Source organism: Adiantum capillus-veneris, chromosome 7 (genome assembly GCF_014529385.1).
Source record: "Adiantum capillus-veneris isolate H3 chromosome 7, ASM1452938v2, whole genome shotgun sequence".
Classification (NCBI taxonomy): Eukaryota; Viridiplantae; Streptophyta; class Polypodiopsida; order Polypodiales; family Pteridaceae; genus Adiantum; species Adiantum capillus-veneris.
This window is the reverse complement of record NC_140937.1, coordinates 45,932,179-45,953,063: the sequence shown is the minus strand read 5'-3', so window position 1 is coordinate 45,953,063 and position 20,885 is coordinate 45,932,179. Positions and strand designations below refer to the sequence as shown.

The 20,885-nt window shown below is 43.7% G+C and overlaps 1 protein-coding gene across 1 annotated transcript in view; it reads left to right on the top strand.

Moving 5' to 3' along the window:
• The window catches only part of DND1 (Cyclic nucleotide-regulated ion channel family protein), a 39,873-nt gene extending 19,600 nt beyond the window's left edge, over positions 1–20,273 (top strand). Inside the window, exon 9 of the mRNA XM_086515877.1 lies at positions 19,268–20,273. Coding sequence (XP_086372003.1) covers positions 19,268–19,804 — 537 coding nt within the window. The 3' untranslated portion in view covers positions 19,805–20,273. The remainder of the gene's footprint in view (positions 1–19,267) is intronic.
• The last annotated feature ends 612 nt before the right edge of the window (positions 20,274–20,885 follow it).

Sequence of the window (20,885 nt, the reverse complement as noted above, 5' to 3'; positions counted from 1 at the left end):
AGAGTAATCGTTCGCGATTACAACATATCTGCAAAACAACTCAAGTAAGCTCAAAAATCTCCGAGAGACAATCAGTTTGCTCTTTTTGTTAAGAAGTTAGCTTCTCCTTTCGACTCTTTTGATCAAGGAGTTGGCTTCTCCTTTCGTCCAGATCGGAACTCTTGATATTTTGGCGTAGTAAAATTAGCCATCACACCCAGACCGCACTGATGAGCAACCCAGGTATTTCGGGGGTGGATCTGTGTTCCAAAGTATGGCTGGTTATGCGCCTGGAAGTCAGCTATTCATGCCAGGAACAATGTTTGGGGGTATGCAAGGCATGATGCCAAACCCCATGTATGGTGGCATCGGCATGCAGCAAGGTTTTCAGTGCAACCAAGGTCAGTTTGGGGTGCCACAGGGTCATTTCGGCATACCTGGTTTTTCTGGACAGCAGCCAGATATGGCACCTCGACGCAAAATGTTAATGGCGAAGAAGTGCCGATGATGCCTACTACAGTGCTTATGTTTCAGACTATTCCCTATGACAATTTGGGGGCACTGGAAAAGCCGAAAGCTTACAAAGAAGGTTGTGCAAGTGTAAAGTTCAACACTTGTAGTGGCTTCGAGGATAAAGCAAAGGCTCTAACTTTCCTCCAGCAGTTTGATACAGCTTATGCAAGAGGGAATTTTAAAGTGTCAGGAAGGCTGCCACTTTCTTAAAGGACAATGCGCTTACATGGTGGACGACATTGTTAATGCAAAGACAGGCACCTGCCACTTGGGTCTACTTCAAGCAAATGTTTGCATCTGCTTGGCTGTCAAATGAATTTGAAGCCGACGTCATGACAGATTGGCACCAACTTACTTCGGCTACATGCAAGAGCTTGCTGGAGTACAATCGGAGGTTTTGTAAAGCGTTACTCTAAGTGACCTTCTACAGATTTGTGCCATTGATAGAGTAGATAGAGAAGTATTGTTGTGGGCTACCTAAAGGGCTTCGCGATTACTGTACCAAGAACAGAGTGGCTACTCTCACTCAGCTTATGGAAGCTGCTAACATTGGTCTTGCCTTGTTGAAAGGAGAGGACAGTGGGTTTCCGAGCAACGAAAAAGGAGGGCAGCAGAAGAAAATTCAGCGAAGAAGCCCTTTGTGAAAACGGCTCCTGAAGCGTCACAGGGGTTAGAAAAGGCCACCAAAGACAAGGATTCAGCCGGGACTTCTGGAGCGCAGGCAAAGAAACAGAAAAGGAAGCTTTTTGTGCGCAAGTCACTCGAGGAAAAGAAGGTCCTAATGGCTTAAAACAAATGCTTTATATGTGAGCAGCCTGGTCACTTTGCTACCAATTGTCCACAAAGGAAAAGAACAACTGACTCAGATGATAAAGAGGACCAGAAAGGCAAGAAGCCTACACCCACTGTAGGTTTGGTGCCAGATATGGTGGGTGACATGCCCAGTACAGATGCTAGTGAGTTATGTAGGGCATGGGGCAAAGTTAGGGATCAGATGAGTACACGGATAAGACGGCACTCATCTTCTTTGATCCAGGTGCCAAAGCAAACTTTATCTCACCAGAGTTAGCTATGAAGCTGGGCATCAGAGCTGAAGAAATGGGATACACAACATAGGCAGGGTTGGCATGTCCTGGCCACTCAGAGTGTGTTACTCCCATTATTGGAAAGCTAGGTATCACGTGACCATGACAAGGGTTCAATCAGTTCAGTCAGTCTAGATTAGAAGTGATCTGGCACTTTTGTGAGTCTATTCGTAGACAGTGCATGCCCAGTCACTTAGTGTAGATGCATATCCTCTCGTTGCACACATCATGATCATCAGTAATCCCATTAGAATCCATTAGAATCAGTTAGGGGATTTTTCCAGTGCATTTAGCCTATTTTCCCTATTTTTGACATTTTTCACTTATTAATTTAAGTGACTTTCCAACAAAAGTAGGTAGGGCAATTTTGCTAAGTTAATATATAAGCAACCCTAGACTAGCACTCTTGGGCAGATTAGCAAGGAGCACAACAGGCCCTCAGGCAGCAGGTACTCCCCTCTCTCAGCAAGAACTCTCCAAGTTCCCCTTGGCGAGCCCAGAATCCCCCTAAGCCTAGCATTTTTGGTTTTCATCATCGCCATCAACCATAGCCCGGCGTTTGCAGATTTGCTTCATCGCCAACAGTCCCAAGTCCCTACCGTTTTTGATCACTGCTGCCAAGCTGCCATTGCCAACGTTTTCTATCTTCAGCGGGGCTGCATGACCAGCATTTTCAGCCCTTAATCGCAGCAGACAATCAGCGTTTTCAGTTCTCAAGTGCAGCAGCAAAAACGCAGCCACATCCCTGCAGATACTCAGCGTTTTCAGCCTTGAATCGCAGCAGCACCATCAGTATTTTTCAGCCCTAAAAACGCAGCCAGACCTGCATTTTCAGTCACCCCAAAACAGCCCCAAGTTTGGCAGATTTTCAGCAGATAGAAGACCGCAGATTTCAGCCTCTAAATCGTCGTCGTCGTCCCCGTCGTCGTCATTGGCATAGTCCCAAGTTGCATCAGTTTCCATGCATCATCATTGTACCACTTTGTGCAATCAATAGTAGACCACTCTCGCCGATGAGAGTGGGGCCTTCGGAGGAGGGTTTTACGTCGTCTCTGGTGTCGTATCTCTTCTCTCTCTATCTATCAGTCTCATTCACTTGCACGCACAGTGTCCATTCACTTTGTTTGTGATCATAGCATTCTCTCATTAAGAACAGAAGGCTCTACCTTCCGTAAGAACAAAAGGAACCTTGACCACAGTTCGGAGCACTCATCTTGAGCAAAGCACAAACAATCATTCCGCTGCACCTAACACTAGGTCTGCATATTCAGTCATATGTAGACACAGAAGAGTTTTATATCATGCCATTAGAAGGGTGCGATATGCTACTTGGAATTCCGTGGATGTTCAGAGTACATGGCGTGTTGGGGGCCTTCGGCAAGACGATCATCCTTCAGCATAGGGGCAAAACTCATGTTTTGGATGTAAAGCTCAAAGGGGAGTCTGTCCCTATTGTATCTGCTTCTGCTATCACTTCTGTAATAAAGAATCATCTTTCTTTGTATTTGATTTTTGCACGTGATGTCTCAGATAATGATCAGTCAAATTTATCTGTGTTAGATAAAGAAAGGTCAGCATTTCTGCAAAAGTTTAGTGACTGTTTCTCTGATTCATTACCGTCGCAATTGCCGCCCGAGAGACCTGAGGATCATTGGATAGATTTGGTGCCAGGGTGTAGCCCACCAAATAGACCTCTCTACAGGGTCAGTGCGGCGCAGCAGAAAGAGATTATGGGCCAAGTTGAGGAGTTATTAGAGAAGGGGCCGATTCAGCCTAGTTCTTCACCCTTTTGCTCCCCAGTGCTCCTAGTGCAGAAAAAGGATGACTCATGGCGCATGCGTATTGATTACCGTGCGTTGAATAAGAATCCATCAAGAATAGGTTTCCTATTCCTAGGATTGATAATATTCTCGATCGTTTAGAGAGTGCTGCAATTTTCAGCAGGATAGACCTTAAGAGTGGCTACCATCAGATTTGTATAAGGCCAGAGGATGTGCACAAGACTGCGTTTAGAACGACATTTGGTCTTTATGAGTTTCTAGTGATGCCGTTTGGTCTAACAAACGCTCCTGCCACGTTCAACAGAATGATGGACCGGATTTTTCGTTCGCATCAACAGTTTTTGGGACGTTCTTCGATGACGTGATAGTCTATTCGAAGAATGAAGAGGAGCATAGGCGTCACTTGACCATTGTGTTCGAAGAGCTGCGCAATCACAGGCTACTTGTCAATCCTAAGAAAAGTGAATTCTTCTTGGAAGAGATCCACTTTCTTGGCCACATAGTCTTAAAGAATGGTGTCAGATTGGATCCCGCAAAGGTCAAAGCTATTAAGACATGGCCAGACTTGAAGACTGTGCACGGTGTCAGAAGCTTCTTGGGATTGTGTTCATACTATAGAAGGTTTATCAAGAATTTTGCAGAGATAGCATCACCTCTTCACGCTTTGCAAAAGAAAGAGGTCACTTTCAGATGGACCCAAAAAGAGATTTCAGCTTTTAGTCTCTTAGAGGAAAAGTTGACTTCAGATCCAGTAATTGTTCTGCGAGACCTCAGGAAGTCATTTGTGGTCTAATGTGACGCGTGTGGCAGTAGCATCGGAGCAGTGCTAATGCAAGACGGACAGGTAGTAGCTTATGAAAGCCGAATTTTGCAAGGGCCAGAGAAGACTATGCAAGTCTATGAGAAAGAGCTCTTGGCCGTGATTCATGCGCTTTCTAGCTGGAAGCACTACCTCTTAGGTGCTGATTTTAAACAAATCATCAGACCTTGCGATACTTCTTGACACATTGTCAAGTCAAAGTTATCCGAAAAGCATATGCGATGGGCAAACATTCTTTCTATGTTCCACTTCCAGATTATGCATGTGGAAGGCAAGAAGAATGTTGTGGCTGATGCGTTTTCAAGGAAGCCACAAATTTCAGTTGTATCAATTTCTTATCATCACGAGTTGGATGCCATGAAGGAACAGTAGCATACTGATGAAGATTTTGCAAGGATCTTTGAACAGCTGCAAGATGGGCATTGTTTTCTCCAAGGATGAGGCAGGACATAGAGAACATCTGCTTCAAGTCTTTCAAGCATTACGAGATCATAAGTTAGTGATTAATGCAAAGAAAAGTGAATTTTTCCTATTAGAGATACACTTTTTGGGACACATTGTAGCAGGAGTGCAGATGGATCCGGGCAGGATAGAGACTATCCGTGATTGGCCCGATTTGAAGAATGTCCCTGAAGTTAGAAGCTTCTTGCGATTGTGTTTGTACTACAGGCGGTTCATTAGAAAGTTTGTAGAGGTTGCTTCCCCTTTGCATATCTTGACACAAAAAGAAGTCCCTTTCTCGTGGGGACCCTCAAAGGTGACTACCTTTCAAACATTGAAAGAGAAATCAACTACGGGACCAGCTTTGACTTTACCGTATTTGTAGAAGTCATTTGAAGTATATTGTGATGCTTGTGGTTGTAGTTTGGGTGCGGTCTTAATGCAAGAAGGCCATGTCATTGCTTACCAGAGCCGATTGTTCTTAAGGCTGGAATTGGCAGCACAGACTTGTGAGAAAGAGCTTTTGGCGGTTATCCATGCTCTTACTCAGTGGCGACATTACCTACTTGGAGCGGATCTTACTGTCTTTACAGACCATTAGAGTTTATGCTACTTCTTGTCATAGAAGCAGCTATCGGAAAAGCAGATGCGGTGGGCGAACATCTTGTCACAGTTTCACTTCTAGATTGTCCATGTGCAGGGACATAAGAATTTTGTGGCAGATGCTTTGTCTCGGAAGCCGTTGGTTCTGGCTATATCCGCGATACATCATAGGAGCTTCGAGGATATGGTCGATCAGTATGCCACAAATACAGATTTTGGAGATATCTTCACACGGATACGGGATTGGGAGACAGTAGCGGGATATTCCATTCGGGATGACTACTTGATGAGGAAAACCATGTTATGCATTACACAACTGTTGAGGGAAAAGGTTATGACTGAATGCCACTGTCCACCGTTTACGGGCCATCGCGGCATTGCTACCACCTTGAAAGGGATAGAGAGATACTTCTTTTGGCTGAGACTCAAGAAGGATGTGGACGAGTTTGTGCGCAATTGCTTGGTATGCCAGAAGGTCAAGTTTGACAGGCATAAAGCACAGGGATTGTTATAGCTTTTGCCCATACCCGCTCGCCCGTGGGAAAGTATTGCAATGGATTTCATTTTTGATCTCCTGAGAACACATAGTGGTCACGATGGTATCTGGGCTGTTATTGACAGATTTAGCAAGCAGGCTCATTTCATTCTAGTGAAGAAAACAGTGAAGCCGGATCATTTAGTGAGACTGTTTACGGCCCAGATCTTTAGATTACATGGCATGTCCGAGACGATCGTCTCCGACTAGGACCTCAGATTTACGAGTTTGTTTTGGAAGGCAATTTGGGAGAACATTGGCACGCGGTTGCAGTTCTCGTCATCTTTCCACCCGCAGATTGATGGGCAATCTGAGATTGCTAATTTAGTGGTTTTAGATTTATTGAAGTCTTACATCTCGGATCAGAAGACTCAATGGGAAAAGTATCTACCTTTGGTGGAATTTGCCTAGAACAACACGATACACTCTTCGACGGGGAAGGCGCCATTTGAGATTATTGAAGGTGCTGCGAAGGTTCCACCCTTCCTAAGCACGAAAGATAAGATTTTTGAAGCCGATGAGTACACGCGCGATTTGGACTTGGCTTTTGCCAAGGTCCGCGAGGCTTTGCAGAAATCTCAGGAAAGATAGAAAAAGGCAGCGGATGGCCATCGTCGCGATTTGAAATTGAAGAAGGATAATTGGGTGCTCTTATGTTTTGAGAAGGCACGCTTGAGAAAGAAAAAGGGAAAGGAGAGGCTTTTTCTAAAGCTTAGTATGCGATACTATGGACCTTTCCAAATCTCCGAAAAGATCAATGATGTCTCCTTCCGACTGAAACTGCCTGACACTTAGAGGATTCACAATGCATTTCATGTGAGTCTCTTGAAACCTTTAAAAGGTGATGTGCCCGAAGATGGGGAGCCTGATGAGCAACCCGAAGTGGAGGAAAACAAGGAGATCCTTGTTCTTGAACAGATATTGACACATAAGGACATAAAGAATAAGGGTAAAGTCAGGAGGTGGTTTTTGGTTAAATTCAAGAACTATCTTGCATTGGATGCGAAGTGGATGGAGGAGGACCTAGCAGATACTCCTCAGATTGTGAAACTTTACCTTGAAGCTTTTGGTTTAGCATAGTCTACTCCAAATGAAACCCCGAATTCAGCTTGGCCGGAGATCTAGTGCGGTGGGTTTGCACAATCCGCTCTTTCGTCAACAGATGCCTTGATTTTTGAATACTAGAGTCATTGATGTCTCTTTGAGCTTCAGGGATACTGAGAGCTGACAGTATTTCGCTATATGACTTTATGAAATGGAATTCCGGATAATATGAGACTGATTTGTTCTTGACTTGTTTAATGCAGGAACTGATAGACGAAATGGCTGCATTTGCCACGTCAGCATGTCAACTCATTTTTCGGTCATCCATACATGGCTGCCATGTCATCAGTTTGTGACATATCCCGCTCTTGAAAGAATTGTAATCGCCCTCGATTACGCTTGCAAAAACATAAGCCATAAACCAGTTCAGTAGACACTGACTCTAAGTACCGATGCACTGGACGACACAAATCCAACACTTGCACAAAGAGGACAATCACTGAACAACAAATCACATTCATATCAAATCACATAGAATCCATCACGATTTAGGAGCATGATTCTTGGCAACATGCATCAAGATCCACACCGGACTTCACCGATGTCGGATTAACTAATTCTTATTGCGATCATGTCCATATAATCTCAAGGCCGAAATATTACAGTCATTTCGTCTTTCAATCCTGCACTCAACACAATCACATGAGTGAGCACACATTGCCACAAGACGGGCACCACGTGCCAATAGAAAAGAACAGACTGAACAAACTTTTAGCACTTCAATAACAACTGAACTGAGAGAGAGAGAGAGACAACACGCGACCCGGAGTGGTGGAATTCCACCCCAGAGAGTATTGGCCCCCAAACCTTGGCGCCCCTTTCGGTATTTCTTTACATTGCATCAAGACAGTACAAGCCGGCACTCCAGACTCTGCACCTTCTCCAGGAAGCATGCCAGAGAATGAGCCCATGGCCTCATATTTAAAGGGCCTTTAAATATGAGGCCATGGGCTCATTCTCTGGCATGCTTCCTGGAGAAGGTGCAGAGTCTGGAGTACCGGCTTGTACTGTCTTGATGCAATGTAAAGAAATACATTCTCTGGCATGCTTCCTGGAGAAGGTGCAGAGTCTGGAGTGCCGGCTTGTACTGTCTTGATGCAATGTAAAGAAATACCGAAAGGGGCGCCAAGGTTTGGGGCCAATACTCTCTGGGGTGGAATTCCGCCACTCCGTGTCGCGTGTGCTCTCTCTCTTTCAGTTCAGTTGTTATTGAAGTGCTAAAAGCATGTTCAGTCTGATCTTTTCTATTGGCACGTGGTGCCCGTCTTGTGACAGTGGTATCAGAGCATCAGGCGTATGCTTTTCTGAAAGCATACCGGTCCTACAAAAGAGCAGACAGAGCTATTGATGGAATTTTATTTGAGGTATCTTCGCCCTCTAGCCCGGACTTATTAGCCACTCCCACCCTTACTTCATTGCGCATCGGGCGCGCTCCCGTCTTCACCGCTCATGTCTTACAAGGCATAAGCCATTAAGATCACTTGCAAAAGAAGAATCCCCAATTTGTTTTAAGTCATTGTTTTTCTCAGAAGCAGTGCCATGCAGATGTTGATGTCTACAACTACCAAGCAGCACACTCCAAGGACTTGGCAAGGTTTCAAGAAAAATTTTGTCCGAAGTTATATGGTTTCTGACATCTTCCTTCAGAGTGCAACTTTTGGCAGAGTGGGGTATCTTGAAATGCTTGCCATGGAAACCCTAACAGTTTATAACTTGAAATTTCTCGACATCTCTCAGTAGATGTCTCTTTACGAGCTGATGACCTTGGAGGTCCGAGGTGACTGATATATCTTGGGACTACCATCGCCACCAACAAAAATAGTGTTTGTCCAAGAGCTAATGGACCATGCTGTGCTCGGCCACGACCCTATGGAAGGAACCTAACCCTAAGATGGAAAGTCGGTCGACTTTTCGAGCTCGACTGAGGTCGAGATTGCTTTTTAAGTTTGAGTTCTGTTTGATCTTGTTTGGTGATCCTGTTTAGACTTTGTTTGAAATGGATGGTATCTGTTTTGAACCTGTTTTGGTGCCGATTTGAATTGTTTGACTCTGGTTTGATACTAGTTTCAATGATTGGTGATTTTACTCCCGGGTGGAGAAGTGAAATACTGTTTTGGTATTGTTTTAACCTCGGAACGACCCAGGCCGATGCCTGGGGAGCGTTTCGTTGTATGTTTGAAAACCTCTGAACGACGCAGGCCAATGCCTGGGGAGCGTTTGGTTGTATGCTTGTAAAATAATTGTCATTGTGACTCCTGACCCGGACCTGGATGGTTTTGCGGGAGGAGTATTAAGAAGTCTGAGCAGTGGTTACTCTCAGCACCTCGAAACGACGCAGGCTGCAGTCTGGGGGGCGTTTGGTTGTAAAAGGCCTCTATATCTCCCGGCCCATATCTTTTTAGGTTATGCGGGAGGAGTGATGAGGGAGTCGTTGAATATCTCCCGGCCTGGACCTTGTTAGGTTATGCGGGAGGAGTGTTCATCGGCGGCTTTATGTTTCTATGTCTTGTAACATGCATATGTAAGCATTTGTGTTGCATTGTGATGTGCCAATTATTGAATATTCCTAATTGGATGAGATTGCCTTGGATGAGATTCCCTGTGTATGTAATTTTAGTGCATTAAGACACCCGTGGAAGATCAGTACGATCTGGGTGTGATCGTACTGGGTGTGATGGCTAATTTTACTACGCCGGAATATCAAGAGTTTCGATCTGGACGAAAGGAGAAGCTAACTCCTTGATCAAAAGAGCAGAAAGGAGAAGCTAACTCCTTGATCAAAACAGCGGAAAGGAGAAGCTAACTCCTTGACCAAAAGAGCAGAAAGGAGAAGCTAACTCCTTGATTAAAACAGCCGAAAGGAGAAGCTAACTCCTCCATCAAAAAAGCAGAAAGGAGAAGCTAACTCCTTAGTAAAAAGAGCAAACTGATTGTCCCTCGGAATGTCCCTCGGAAATTTTTGAGCTAACTTGAGTTGTTTTGCAGATATGCTGTAATCGCGGACGATTACTCTCTTTCAAGAAAGGGAGACGTAACAAACTGCTGACGTGTCAAAGCCTAAAGAATGGACCAACTTACAGTGTGGCCGAGGGGCCTAAACTGTCGCAAAGTGATGACGTGGCTGCCCGAGAGCAGAAACCCTAACCCTAATTATTGCCAAAAACCCTAAAACCTGCAAACCCTAATTTTGGAAACTCTAACCCTAAATCCTGCAAACCCTAACCCTAAAACTACAGAAACCCTAACCCTAACCCTAAGGGCAAGCAGGGAGATTTCCGAAAATTACGTTGGATTGGGTATGCTAATGTCCACTGTAATTTGAGTTGTTTGGAATAGGTCACCAATCTTGAAGCATTGTGTGAGCTACTTTTGATTGTTGTCGATGACTCTCTTCCGGAATTTGTCATTGCTTGTCGTTGTAGACCATTCTTTGACTTGCCATTGTTTGATGGGGCTTTGTTGTCCTACCTTCGAGGAGATTTACGTGGCAGGTTGTACAGATTTCCGTGATTTACGTTGGCAGCTTTTTGGCTTTGCTTTTGGACCAGAAGCTTTTGAGTTTTAAAGCCTTTTTATTGTAACTGCTTTTCAGGCCAAGGGCCTTTAAATATGAGGCTAGGGCTCATTCTCTGGCATGCTTCCTGGAGAAGGTGCAAAGTCTGGAGTACCTGCTTGTACTGTCTTGATGCAATATAAAGAGATACCGAAAGGGGCGCCAAGGTTTGGGGCCAATACTCTCTGGGGTGGAATTCCGACACTTAGTGTCGCGTGTGCTCTCTCTTTCTGTTCAGTTGTTATTGAAGTGCTAAAAGTGTGTTCAATCTGTTCTTTTCTATTGGCACGTGGTGCATATCTTGTGACAGCCAGGCCAAATCCCCATCTTTCGTTGTACAGTGTATGCATATTGTATAGTGTGGCTCCCCATCACACTAGGTGATTCCCATACAGTTCCGGTCTCCGGTACAGGCCAAATCCCCATCTTTCGTTGTTCAACCTATTCTCGTTACAATACTGTGAAGGCTTTGTGTGTACCCGACTTAGCTTTCAACCTCCTATCAGTGGCTTCACTCGATTCTCAGGGGGCTCAAGTGTTATTCAGCGGAGGTAAGGTTACTATCTCCGACTCTGCGATTGGTACAGTGCTGCAAGACGGCGCCCTCTTCAAGCTCACAACCCTACTCTCACATGGTGCGGTATCCTCTTCATTGTGGCATGCTCGGTATGGCCATCTCAACCATTCTTACATGCAACAGGCATCTCAGGAGTCTCTTGTGGGAGGGACTTCCTAGCATTCGCTCTCCTTCGAGTTTTTGCAGCGCTTGCCAGACAGGCAAGCAACATCGTGATTCTTTTCCTAAGCAAGCTTCTACGTGCGCTTCGAAGCTACCTGCATTGGTAAACACATACATAAGTGGCACTCAAGCCACTCTATCCTTCAGTGGAGCAGTTTATATGTTCGTGCTCGTGGATGACTTCACCAGGTACACTTGGGGTATACTTCTTGAAACTCGAGTTGGAGTGCCCGTCTTACTTCAAAGATTGGAAAGTGATGGTGGAGAAGGAAAAGGATCTCCAAGTCATATCTCTCCGCTCAGACAATGGAGATGAGTTCACCTCCAAGGAGTTCACGGAGTTTTACAAGTCGGAAGGCATCCAACACCAACTCACTACTTCTTACACTATATTTCAGAATGGGTGGTCGAGTGGAAGAATCGGACTATCATCGAGATGGCTCGGACGATGCTAGAGCATTCTTTTTTTGGCTCGAATTTTCTGGGCAAAAGCTTGTTCCACGACAGTCTACCTTCAGAACATATCTCCTACTTCAGCAGTGGACACCATGACTCCCTTTCAGGCTTACCATGGACGCAAGCCCTTTGTGGCACACCTCCGAGTGTTTGGGTGTCCGGCCTTCGTGCATGTGCCGAAGGAGAAGCGGACTAAGTTGGATTCTAAGTCGAAGAAGATGATCTTCATCGGCTGTAGCCAGGAGTTCTACGCATTCCGCCTTCATGACCCAGTTACCAAGGCCACTAAGGTGGGTAGTGATTTTGTGTTTGATGAGTGCTTCATTGGTGATTCAAAGGGGGCATCTACATCGGAGCCTCACACTCCTCTCTCCCTTCCTGCACCTCTACCACCTCCACCTGGACCTCTATAGCAGCAGCCAATACCTACCTTGGATCATGTTGATTCTGACGATGACTCCTTCCTGTCAGTAGATGATACCGAGGATCCTCCCCAGGACTCACCACCAGCGGCACCCCGGCGGGTGGCCATGTGAGGGTGGCCCCTCCCTTTAGTCAAAGCCCCTATAAACATAAGGCTCTTCATACATTTCTTCTACAAAAAAAATTCAATTCCTCCAAAAATCGGTGAGCATACACACCTAAACTTAGCAAAAAGGTTAGCTTCTAGAGCAGAGCAGAAAAAATAGCAATACAAACTCTCCAAGATTTGCAATATCAATTAATCTTTCATATGGTGATCAAATGGAGTGTGCATGAGCTCATTAGAAAGCTTGTGTCGTAGGCTATGCACACTTAAGTGTGTTTATCCAATTTTTTTGGGTGTAGTTCCCAATTTGTGTGCCGATGCTGTGGTCTTCAACGGAGAGGCTTCAATATGATGTAACCTAAAATGTAAATGCAAGTTCCTAATGATAAATTAATGAACTTTAGTGCTAATTAGGCTTCCAAATAGCCAATCAGTACTGGTCCAAGAGTCTATTGTTGGGTTAAAGGCCTAAATAATCCCTTTTTGTACATTTTTATACTTTGTCCAGGTTCATATTGAACCTGGACACATTTTTTAAAGGTCACTTATAATAAAAGTGGGAAAACCCAAAACTCATCGAGTTTTCCCCAAAAACGTGAGCTCTCTCTCTCCCTCTTCTTTTGCTAGCACTTCCTCTCCTGCTGCTCTTCGCCTCCCCTCTCTGCACACACACTGCACTTCCTCACGTGCTCTTTCACTTGCACACACCGCCGCGCGCTCATCAATTGGTATCAGAGCCCGACTAGGGTTTGCCTCCGAACCTGCAAACGCTGAATTTCAGTCAAGGAGGTCAACTTTATCGCGAGATTTTGCAATTTCGTCGCCAAAGGACTCGTCTCCGGACACTAGAGAGCTCCCGGCAACCCAAATTGACCTAAAACAGGCTGAAATTAGGTCAAAAACAGGAAATTACAGGTTATGACAGCGAAAATACAGGTTTTGCAAATGATGTATTAAGGTGTGGGAATACTTTTGCTAAGTCTCCGTTACCCGAAAACCCTGAAATTGCCGAAAAACAAGCCCTAAAACAGGTGTTTTAAGAAAATTTCAGATTTACGCAGGTTTTTGTAAGTGTTTTTATGGTGCGATTACATTCGGGAAAGTGCAAATTGATGCAATCTATGTACATTTGACAAATTTTGTCGATGTATGACCATTTGATGCTACAAATGCAAATTGGGGAAAGTGCAAATTGATGCAATCTATGCACATTTGACAAATTTTGTCGATGTATGACCATTTGATGCTACAAATTGGGGGTTTTGCGCTTACATGCTTCTAAAGGCGGTGTATTAGCCTTATGTATGTCTTCTGAGGCTAAAAACAACTAAATTCGTTGTTTTCGAGCACAAATTCGCTCGCTGAAATTTCCTGCGCATAAATTTCAGAAATTGAATTTTGTGCCCAAGACGTCTTATTTTGCCCCAAATTGCTCTTGTGACCATTTGGAGCTGTAGTGCACATCTCTGTGAGGTTATACTCTAATTTTTGCGCATTTTGCCCAAAAATTCAGCGTATTATCCCTCTTATTTCGTGCAACTATGGCCTCATCTTCTTCGGATGTGAAGAACCTCTTCGAGATTAGGAGGTTTGATGGTACAGGTTTTGATCTTTGGAAAGACAGGATTCAGGGAATCCTATGTCTTAAGGATTGCGAAGGGGCACTTGAACAGGTGAAGCCACAAAATATGACAGATGAAGCATGGGTTAGCATGAATAGGAAAGCCGTTACATACATTAAAATGGCCATGACAGATGAGACCGTCATTGATGTGAAAGGTCTCACGACTGCTTTTGATGTGTGGGAGAAGTTAAAGGGAATGTATGAAAATACAACGCCTGTCAACCTTTTCGCACTTGATGCGAAAACTTGTTGGCATGCAACTAGATGAGTCCAAGAGCGCGGCAGAGCACTTGTCATTGTTCGTAGGTACTTTGTCGCAGTTACAGGATTCTGGCTTGCCCCCTTTTGATGATAAGCTGAAAGCTATCTTCTTGCTTATGACCTTACTTGAGTCATGGGAAACTTTGGTGGTTTCGTTGTCCAATAACCCCAATTTGACCTTTGATGGTGTTAGGGGTTCTATCTTGAGTGAAGAAATCAGGAGGAAAGCAAGTGGAGAGGGAGGCAGCTCTGCCAACATGGTTAGAGGCAGGACAGAAAAGAAGAATGCTTATGCACAAAGGAGTAAGAGTAAGAGTAAAGAAAGGGGAAATGCAAGCAAAGGCAAGGGTGATGTTACTCGCTATCAATGTGGCAGGAAAGGTCACAAGAAACCGGATTGCAGGTACTAAAAAGCTGAGTTAGAAAGAAAAAAGAATGGCGGAGACAAAAAGAAAGAGAAGAAGGAAGTCAAGGCAGATGCACAGGACAAAGAGAAGGCCAATGTGGCTTCTAGTGTCGTGATTGAGGAGCTGTCAGATGTAGAGGACATCTTGTGTGCCACTTTGTCAGACGATGATGCTTATGACTTTGATGCCTGTCTAAATGTTCATTCACAGGACATGCAGATCACCAAGAGTGATCTTATTGATGCTTTGTTGACTGTCAATGATGCATTGTCCCAGACTTGGATTGTTGATTCCGGTGCTTCATTTCATGTGACTCCTATCAAGGAGTGTTTCTCTACTTTTGATGTGGGCAAGCGTGGCCATGTATACCTTGGAAACAATCATGCATGTTCCATTGAGGGTATTGGCACTGTGCATCTCTCCATAGATGGCACAAATGAGCTTGTCTTGCATGATGTTCGATATGTGCCGGGAATCAAGAAGAGTCTGCTTTCTGTTGGTCAGATAGATATGCATGGTTACAACATCTTGTTTGAGAGAGGGTCATGGAAAATGACTAAAGGCTCAAGGCTGATTGTAAAGGGCACAAAGAAAGGGACACTTTACTGCATGCATGGAAAGGCCGTGTTGGGCAAATTTATTGCATTGGCTGAAATTAACTCTCACATGGAGTTGTGGCACAAGAGGCTTGGCCATATGAGCCAAAAGGGTCTATCTAAGCTTTGTACTTTGAACAAGCTTGATGCTAAAGGCACAAAGCTTGACTTTTGTAATGAATGTCAATATGGCAAGCAAGTAAAGCGTTCTTATTACTCTGGTGTCTCTCGTAAATCTTGTGTGCTTGATCTTGTACATTCCGATGTATGTAGCATGCCTACTAAGTCTATGGGTGGTGCATGCTATTTTGTCTCCTTTGTTGATGATCATTCTGGGAAAATTTGGTTTTATTTGCTTAAGTCTAAGGATGAAGCCTTTGCTGCGTTTAAGAGATTTCATGCATTTGTGACCACCCAAACAAGTAGAAAGCTAAAATGCTTGCTTACAGACAATGGGGGGGAGTACACAAGTGTTGAATTTAACAAGTTTTGTGAAAATTTGGGCATTAAGAGGGAGCTTACTGTGCCATACAGCCCCTCTTCTAATGGTGTGGCTGAAAGATTCAATAGGACACTTTGTGAGAGGGTGAGATGCATGCTGTCCACAGCTAATCTCTCTCATGGATTTTAGGGAGAAGCTTTGAAAACTGCAGTGCATATATGCAATCGATCCCCTCACATGTCTTTGAAAGGTGACATCCCTGAAGAGGTTTGGTCTGGCAAGCCTGCTTCATATGATCACTTACGCATTTTTGGTTGCGAAGCTTTTGTGCATGTTAGACCTGAGTTGAGGAGTAAACTAGATGCGAAGTCCATTAAAGGCCTCTTCATGGGATATGGTGAAGAAGGCGAAATGGGTTACAGGATTTGGTTACCTCAGCTCAAAAGGGTTGTACACAGCCGGGATGTTGTTTTTAATGAGGCAAGGGTGCTTCAAAACAATTGTGCCTCAAAGCATGACCATAAAAGGGTGAAATTTCAGCATGACCAGCCACTTGTTAGGCCTATTTTTGACCCTCAGGATGCACCACAAATGGCTGAAAATGTAGATGATCCAGTGGTGTTTGAGCCAGATGATGTTGGACAGCAAATTGAGGCTCCTAAAGGGCATTTGCAGCCAAGAAACAATGCTGAAAATGATGTACAACAGCCCATTGTTGATGATTTTGTAGTGCCACCTGATGTAAACCCATTGCCGGATAATGTGGATCATTGGGTGAGGCGTTCTACTCGTCAAAGACGGCCTGTGAGTCGATACGACCCCTCTTTGCATTACATTATGTTGACAGATGAGGGAGAGTCTCTTACGTATAAAGAGGCAAAGACATGTGAGCACAACGACAATTGGGAGCTTGCTATGCAGGAAGAGATTAAAGCTTTGCATGCTAATCATACTTGGGATTTGGTTGAATTGCCCAAAGGAAGGAAGGCTATTAATACCTAACAAATGGGTGTATAAAATCAAAACTGTTGATACAAAACCCAAGTATAAGGCAAGGCTTGTGGCAAAGGGATATGTTCAAACCAAGGGCATAGACTTCCAGGAAGTGTTCTCTCATGTTGTGAAGATGACCACTTTGCGTGTATTGTTTGCCATTGTGGCTGCTCTTGATTTGGAAATGGACCAAATGGATGTGCATACCGCTTTCTTGCATGGTGATGTGGAAGAAGAGCTTTACATGAAGCAACCCGAGGATTTTGTCATCTCTGGCAAGGAACATTTGGTATGTATGCTCAATAGAAGCTTGTATGGACTGAAACAATCATGTAGACAGTGGTACAAGAAGTTTGATCGCTTCATGCTTAAACATGGTTACAAAAGAAGCCATGCAGACCATTGTTTGTATACCAAACGTGATGAGGATGGCAGCCCGATCATTCTTGTGCTCTATGTAGACGATAGGTTGATAGCTGCAAAGAAAAGAAGCATTGTAGATGCTCTTAAAGGGCAGCTGAAATCTGCGTTTTCAATGAAAGACCTTGGGATAGCTGAACATATACTTGGAGTGCGTGTTACACGGCAAAGACACAAGTGCCTATTGCATTTGTCGGAAGAAAAGTACATTGAAAAGGTGCTGGACAGATTTAACATGGCTGAAGCAAAGCCTCTTGGTGTGCCATTACAGCCATATGTTAAAATTTCCAAGGATGATTGTTCCAAGTCAAAGGAAGAAGCCAATGACATGCAAAGTGTGCCTTATGCTTCAACTTGTGGTTCACTTATGTATGCTATGGTTGCTACTAGGCCTGACATAGCCCATGCAGAGGGAGTTGTGAGCTGATTTATGGCTAATCCAGGCAGGTTGCATTGGGATGCAGTAAAGTCCATTATGAGGTACTTGAAAGGGACTAAAAACAAATGCCTCTGCTATGGTAAAGGACCAATGGAGTTGAAGGGATTTTGTGACTCTGACATGGCTGGTGATGTGGATACACGGAAGTCCACAAGTGGCTATGTATTTACTCTTGCGGGAGGTGTTGTTTCATGGTGTTCTAGATTGCAAAAGATTGTTGCATTGTCTACGACAGAGGCTGAATATATTTCAGCCACCACTGAAGCTTCCAAAGAAGCTATTTGGTTAGCACGCCTATGCAGTGAGTTTGGTTTGCCTGCCAAGGCACCTATGCTTGGTTGTGATAGCCAGAGTGCCATATGTCTGGCAAAGAACGCCATGTTTCATGCACGCACAAAGCATATTGATGTGCGGTATCACTTCATACGAGAAGTGCTTGAGGATAGCCTTATTACATTGGTTAAGGTCCATACATCACAAAATCCAGCCGATGCTTTCACTAAGTGCTTACCCAAAGCACAACATCATCTATGCATAGAGATGGCGGGAGTCACGTAGCTTAAAGGCGCCATTTATGCCTTCAAGTGGGAGGTTGTTGGGTTAAAGGCCTAAATAACCCCTTTTTGTACATTTTTATACTTTGTCCAGGTTCATATTGAACTTGGACACATTTTTTAAAGGTCACTTATAATAAAAGTGGGAAAACCTAAAACTCACTTATTGAGTTTTCCCAAAAAACGTGAGCTCTCTCTCTCTCCCTCTTCTTCTGCTAGCGCTTCCTCTCCTGCTGCTCTTCGCCTCCCCTCTCTGCGCACACACTGCACTTCCTCGGGTGCTCTTTCACTTGCACACACCGCCGCGCGCTCATCATCTATAACTCAAGAACATGCTCATGCTAGCCAATGGAATACTAATTAGGCATGAGATATGCAATAGGAGAGTAGAAGAGAGATGCTAATGATCGAATTGGTGAGATTAGGAGATACTAATCCCTTCACAGCTCTGATACCACTTGATGGGAATGGGATCAAGTTAGCTAGGGTGGATGGAAGACAAACATAATGAACACAAGTGAGTGTGTGTAGGCTAGATTGTTACTCAAGCGAATTAGGTTCCAAGATTGATTAACTTGGACTCATTAGACGATCGTGAGTAGTTTGCTAACCCATCACAAGCTCACCATAAACAAGAGAGATGTAATGCAAACATGGAATGGATTTTGTTTATTCATGAAGTGAGCTTTAAGTAGCTCTATAGCCTTGCACTACTACATGTGGGATAAAATTCCACCTTTTCTCTCCTTGACTCATACTCAAGTGACTCTAGGACAATGCTCACACCTTACACTGCGGACTCGTAATGAAAAATCTGCTAAGGGAATAGTTTTAGGATGGTTAATTCTTGAAGAAAGAACTAGGTATGGAAAGGAAGGAAGATGTTTTAAACTTCACATTAAAGTGACAAGAGATTGTTCTAAGGAATTACCTAAGAAAGAACCCAATCTTTTGTTAGTGTCATGCACGAACGAAATAGTGCGCCCCAAGTTTGTGATGATCTTGATGATTCATTTGTTACTTAGAGACTTGTTTCATCATCGGGCACAATTAATATGAAAATTGCAGCTTGCTGTTTGAAAGTGGCTTTTGGAATGTATTGGGGGGGGGGGGGGAGATTCACATCAAGTACAGAAGTTAAGGTTTCCATATCTTTCTAAAGCGGTCATAGAGGATGTTATATTGTTTGCTTTCTTAAGTGATGGGGGCATCTGACAGGATGGAGATGTGGAAATGAAAATTATTCTTGCCGTTTCATATGGACACAAGCTATATAAGCGTTTACAATATCTTTCATTCTGTAGCTTAAAAAAGGGGAACCTGAAAACGAGAAAATCTGTAGTCGTTTACTTCTATTGCTTTGCCTTCTTATTCCTATTTTCATCTTTCTTAGGTTATCAGAGAGGGCGATCCTGTTCAGCATATGCTTTTCATTGTACGAGGGCATCTTCTCAGCAGTCATGATTTAAGCAATGGAAGGTCAAGCATTTGCTGTCTTGGGCCTGGAAACTTCTGTGGAGATGAGCTCTTGACATGGTGCCTTAAGAGGCCATTTGTGGAGCGCCTGCCCCCATCATTCGCAACACTTACATCGATGGATTCCACAGAAGCTTTTGGCCTTGAGGCCCAAGATCTCAAGTTTGTAACAGAGCACTTTCGGTATAAGTTTGTCAATGAGAAGCTAAAGAGAACAGCAAGGTATTACTCCTCTGGATGGAGGACGTGGGCAGTAGTAACAATTCAGCTTGCTTGGAGACGGTATCGAGCTAGGAAAGCCAAGCTTCCTGCTGATGAAGCCATGGACCTCCCATCAATAGATCTCACTGCTTCAACAATCTCACCGCTAGCTCGATCAGAGTCGGAATGTGATCGCTTGCGATTCTATGCAGCAATGTTTAGCTCACACAAACCTCAGGATCACTTAGACTAGGTTATACCAGTTGGTTGTTGTATACAATGAAAGTCAATTTCCTTAAATTATGTGTATTGATGTAGGTGTGCAGAAGATCCCAAGCAAGCATGTTATTTGTTGGACCTGATAACCCCCTTGACAAGGCAGCTGAAGTCTTGGAAAAGCTCTCAAGGAAGGCTGGTAGAAGCTCATTTTGCTGGAGTTATTCTGCTAATGGTCCAATGGGCCTCACAAATTATTATGTAAAGTGAAATAAAGCATCAAGTTTTTCATCATTACTGCCACAGCGCTACGAAAGGAAGCATTTGTGGGTTCTATCAAAGCATCATGGAAATTCTATATTTCAATTTATGCATGCTGGAATTTGTTTATTGGCTGATGTGAATAAGAAGAAAAGTCGGGCTTGGATAGCTTTCACTCTGTTGCAGGGATTGTAGATGGAGATGTCGGTACAAATGGATTTATTTTGCATGATTGAATTGCTCGACATCTTTTAAAGAAAATTGAGGTTAAGGTTTAGGTTGCATATGCTTGTCAAAGTAATGTATTAGGGATACTTCACAAAATGGTGTGAATATATAAGGAATAGAATGAACTTGGGATTTGCAGGGATTAGTGTACATTCTATTGAAAAGATGTTTTTTTAAACTATGTTGTATGGCACAAATCTTGCACAAGGAAAGCTGTGTTTTTGCTGTTACATTCATTTTCAAAATGACAATGGTGTCCTACAAGACTAATGTAATTGGTCAAGACTCGTTGATGCCTAGAATGGGCGCACACACTCGCGCGTGCATTCATACATTCATTGCTTTGTCAATCACTTTTTGTTTTTATACACTTGTGCTAAATAATACATTAGTCAATCTAATCATGTTTAAGTGTTGACATTGATAGGCCCTTGCATCAGACTAAAATGAATAAAAATGCTTCGAATACAAAAAAGTTTTAATGCATACGCTTTCTTCTTTGTTTAGAGCCAGTTGTCTTAGAAAGAAAGTGTTCTTTTGTGTTTAAGAAGCCTATTTAAAACAACAGCACACACATGCACATGCATCGAAGTGTTCACAAGTTCTATCAATGCATAAAGAAAAATAGT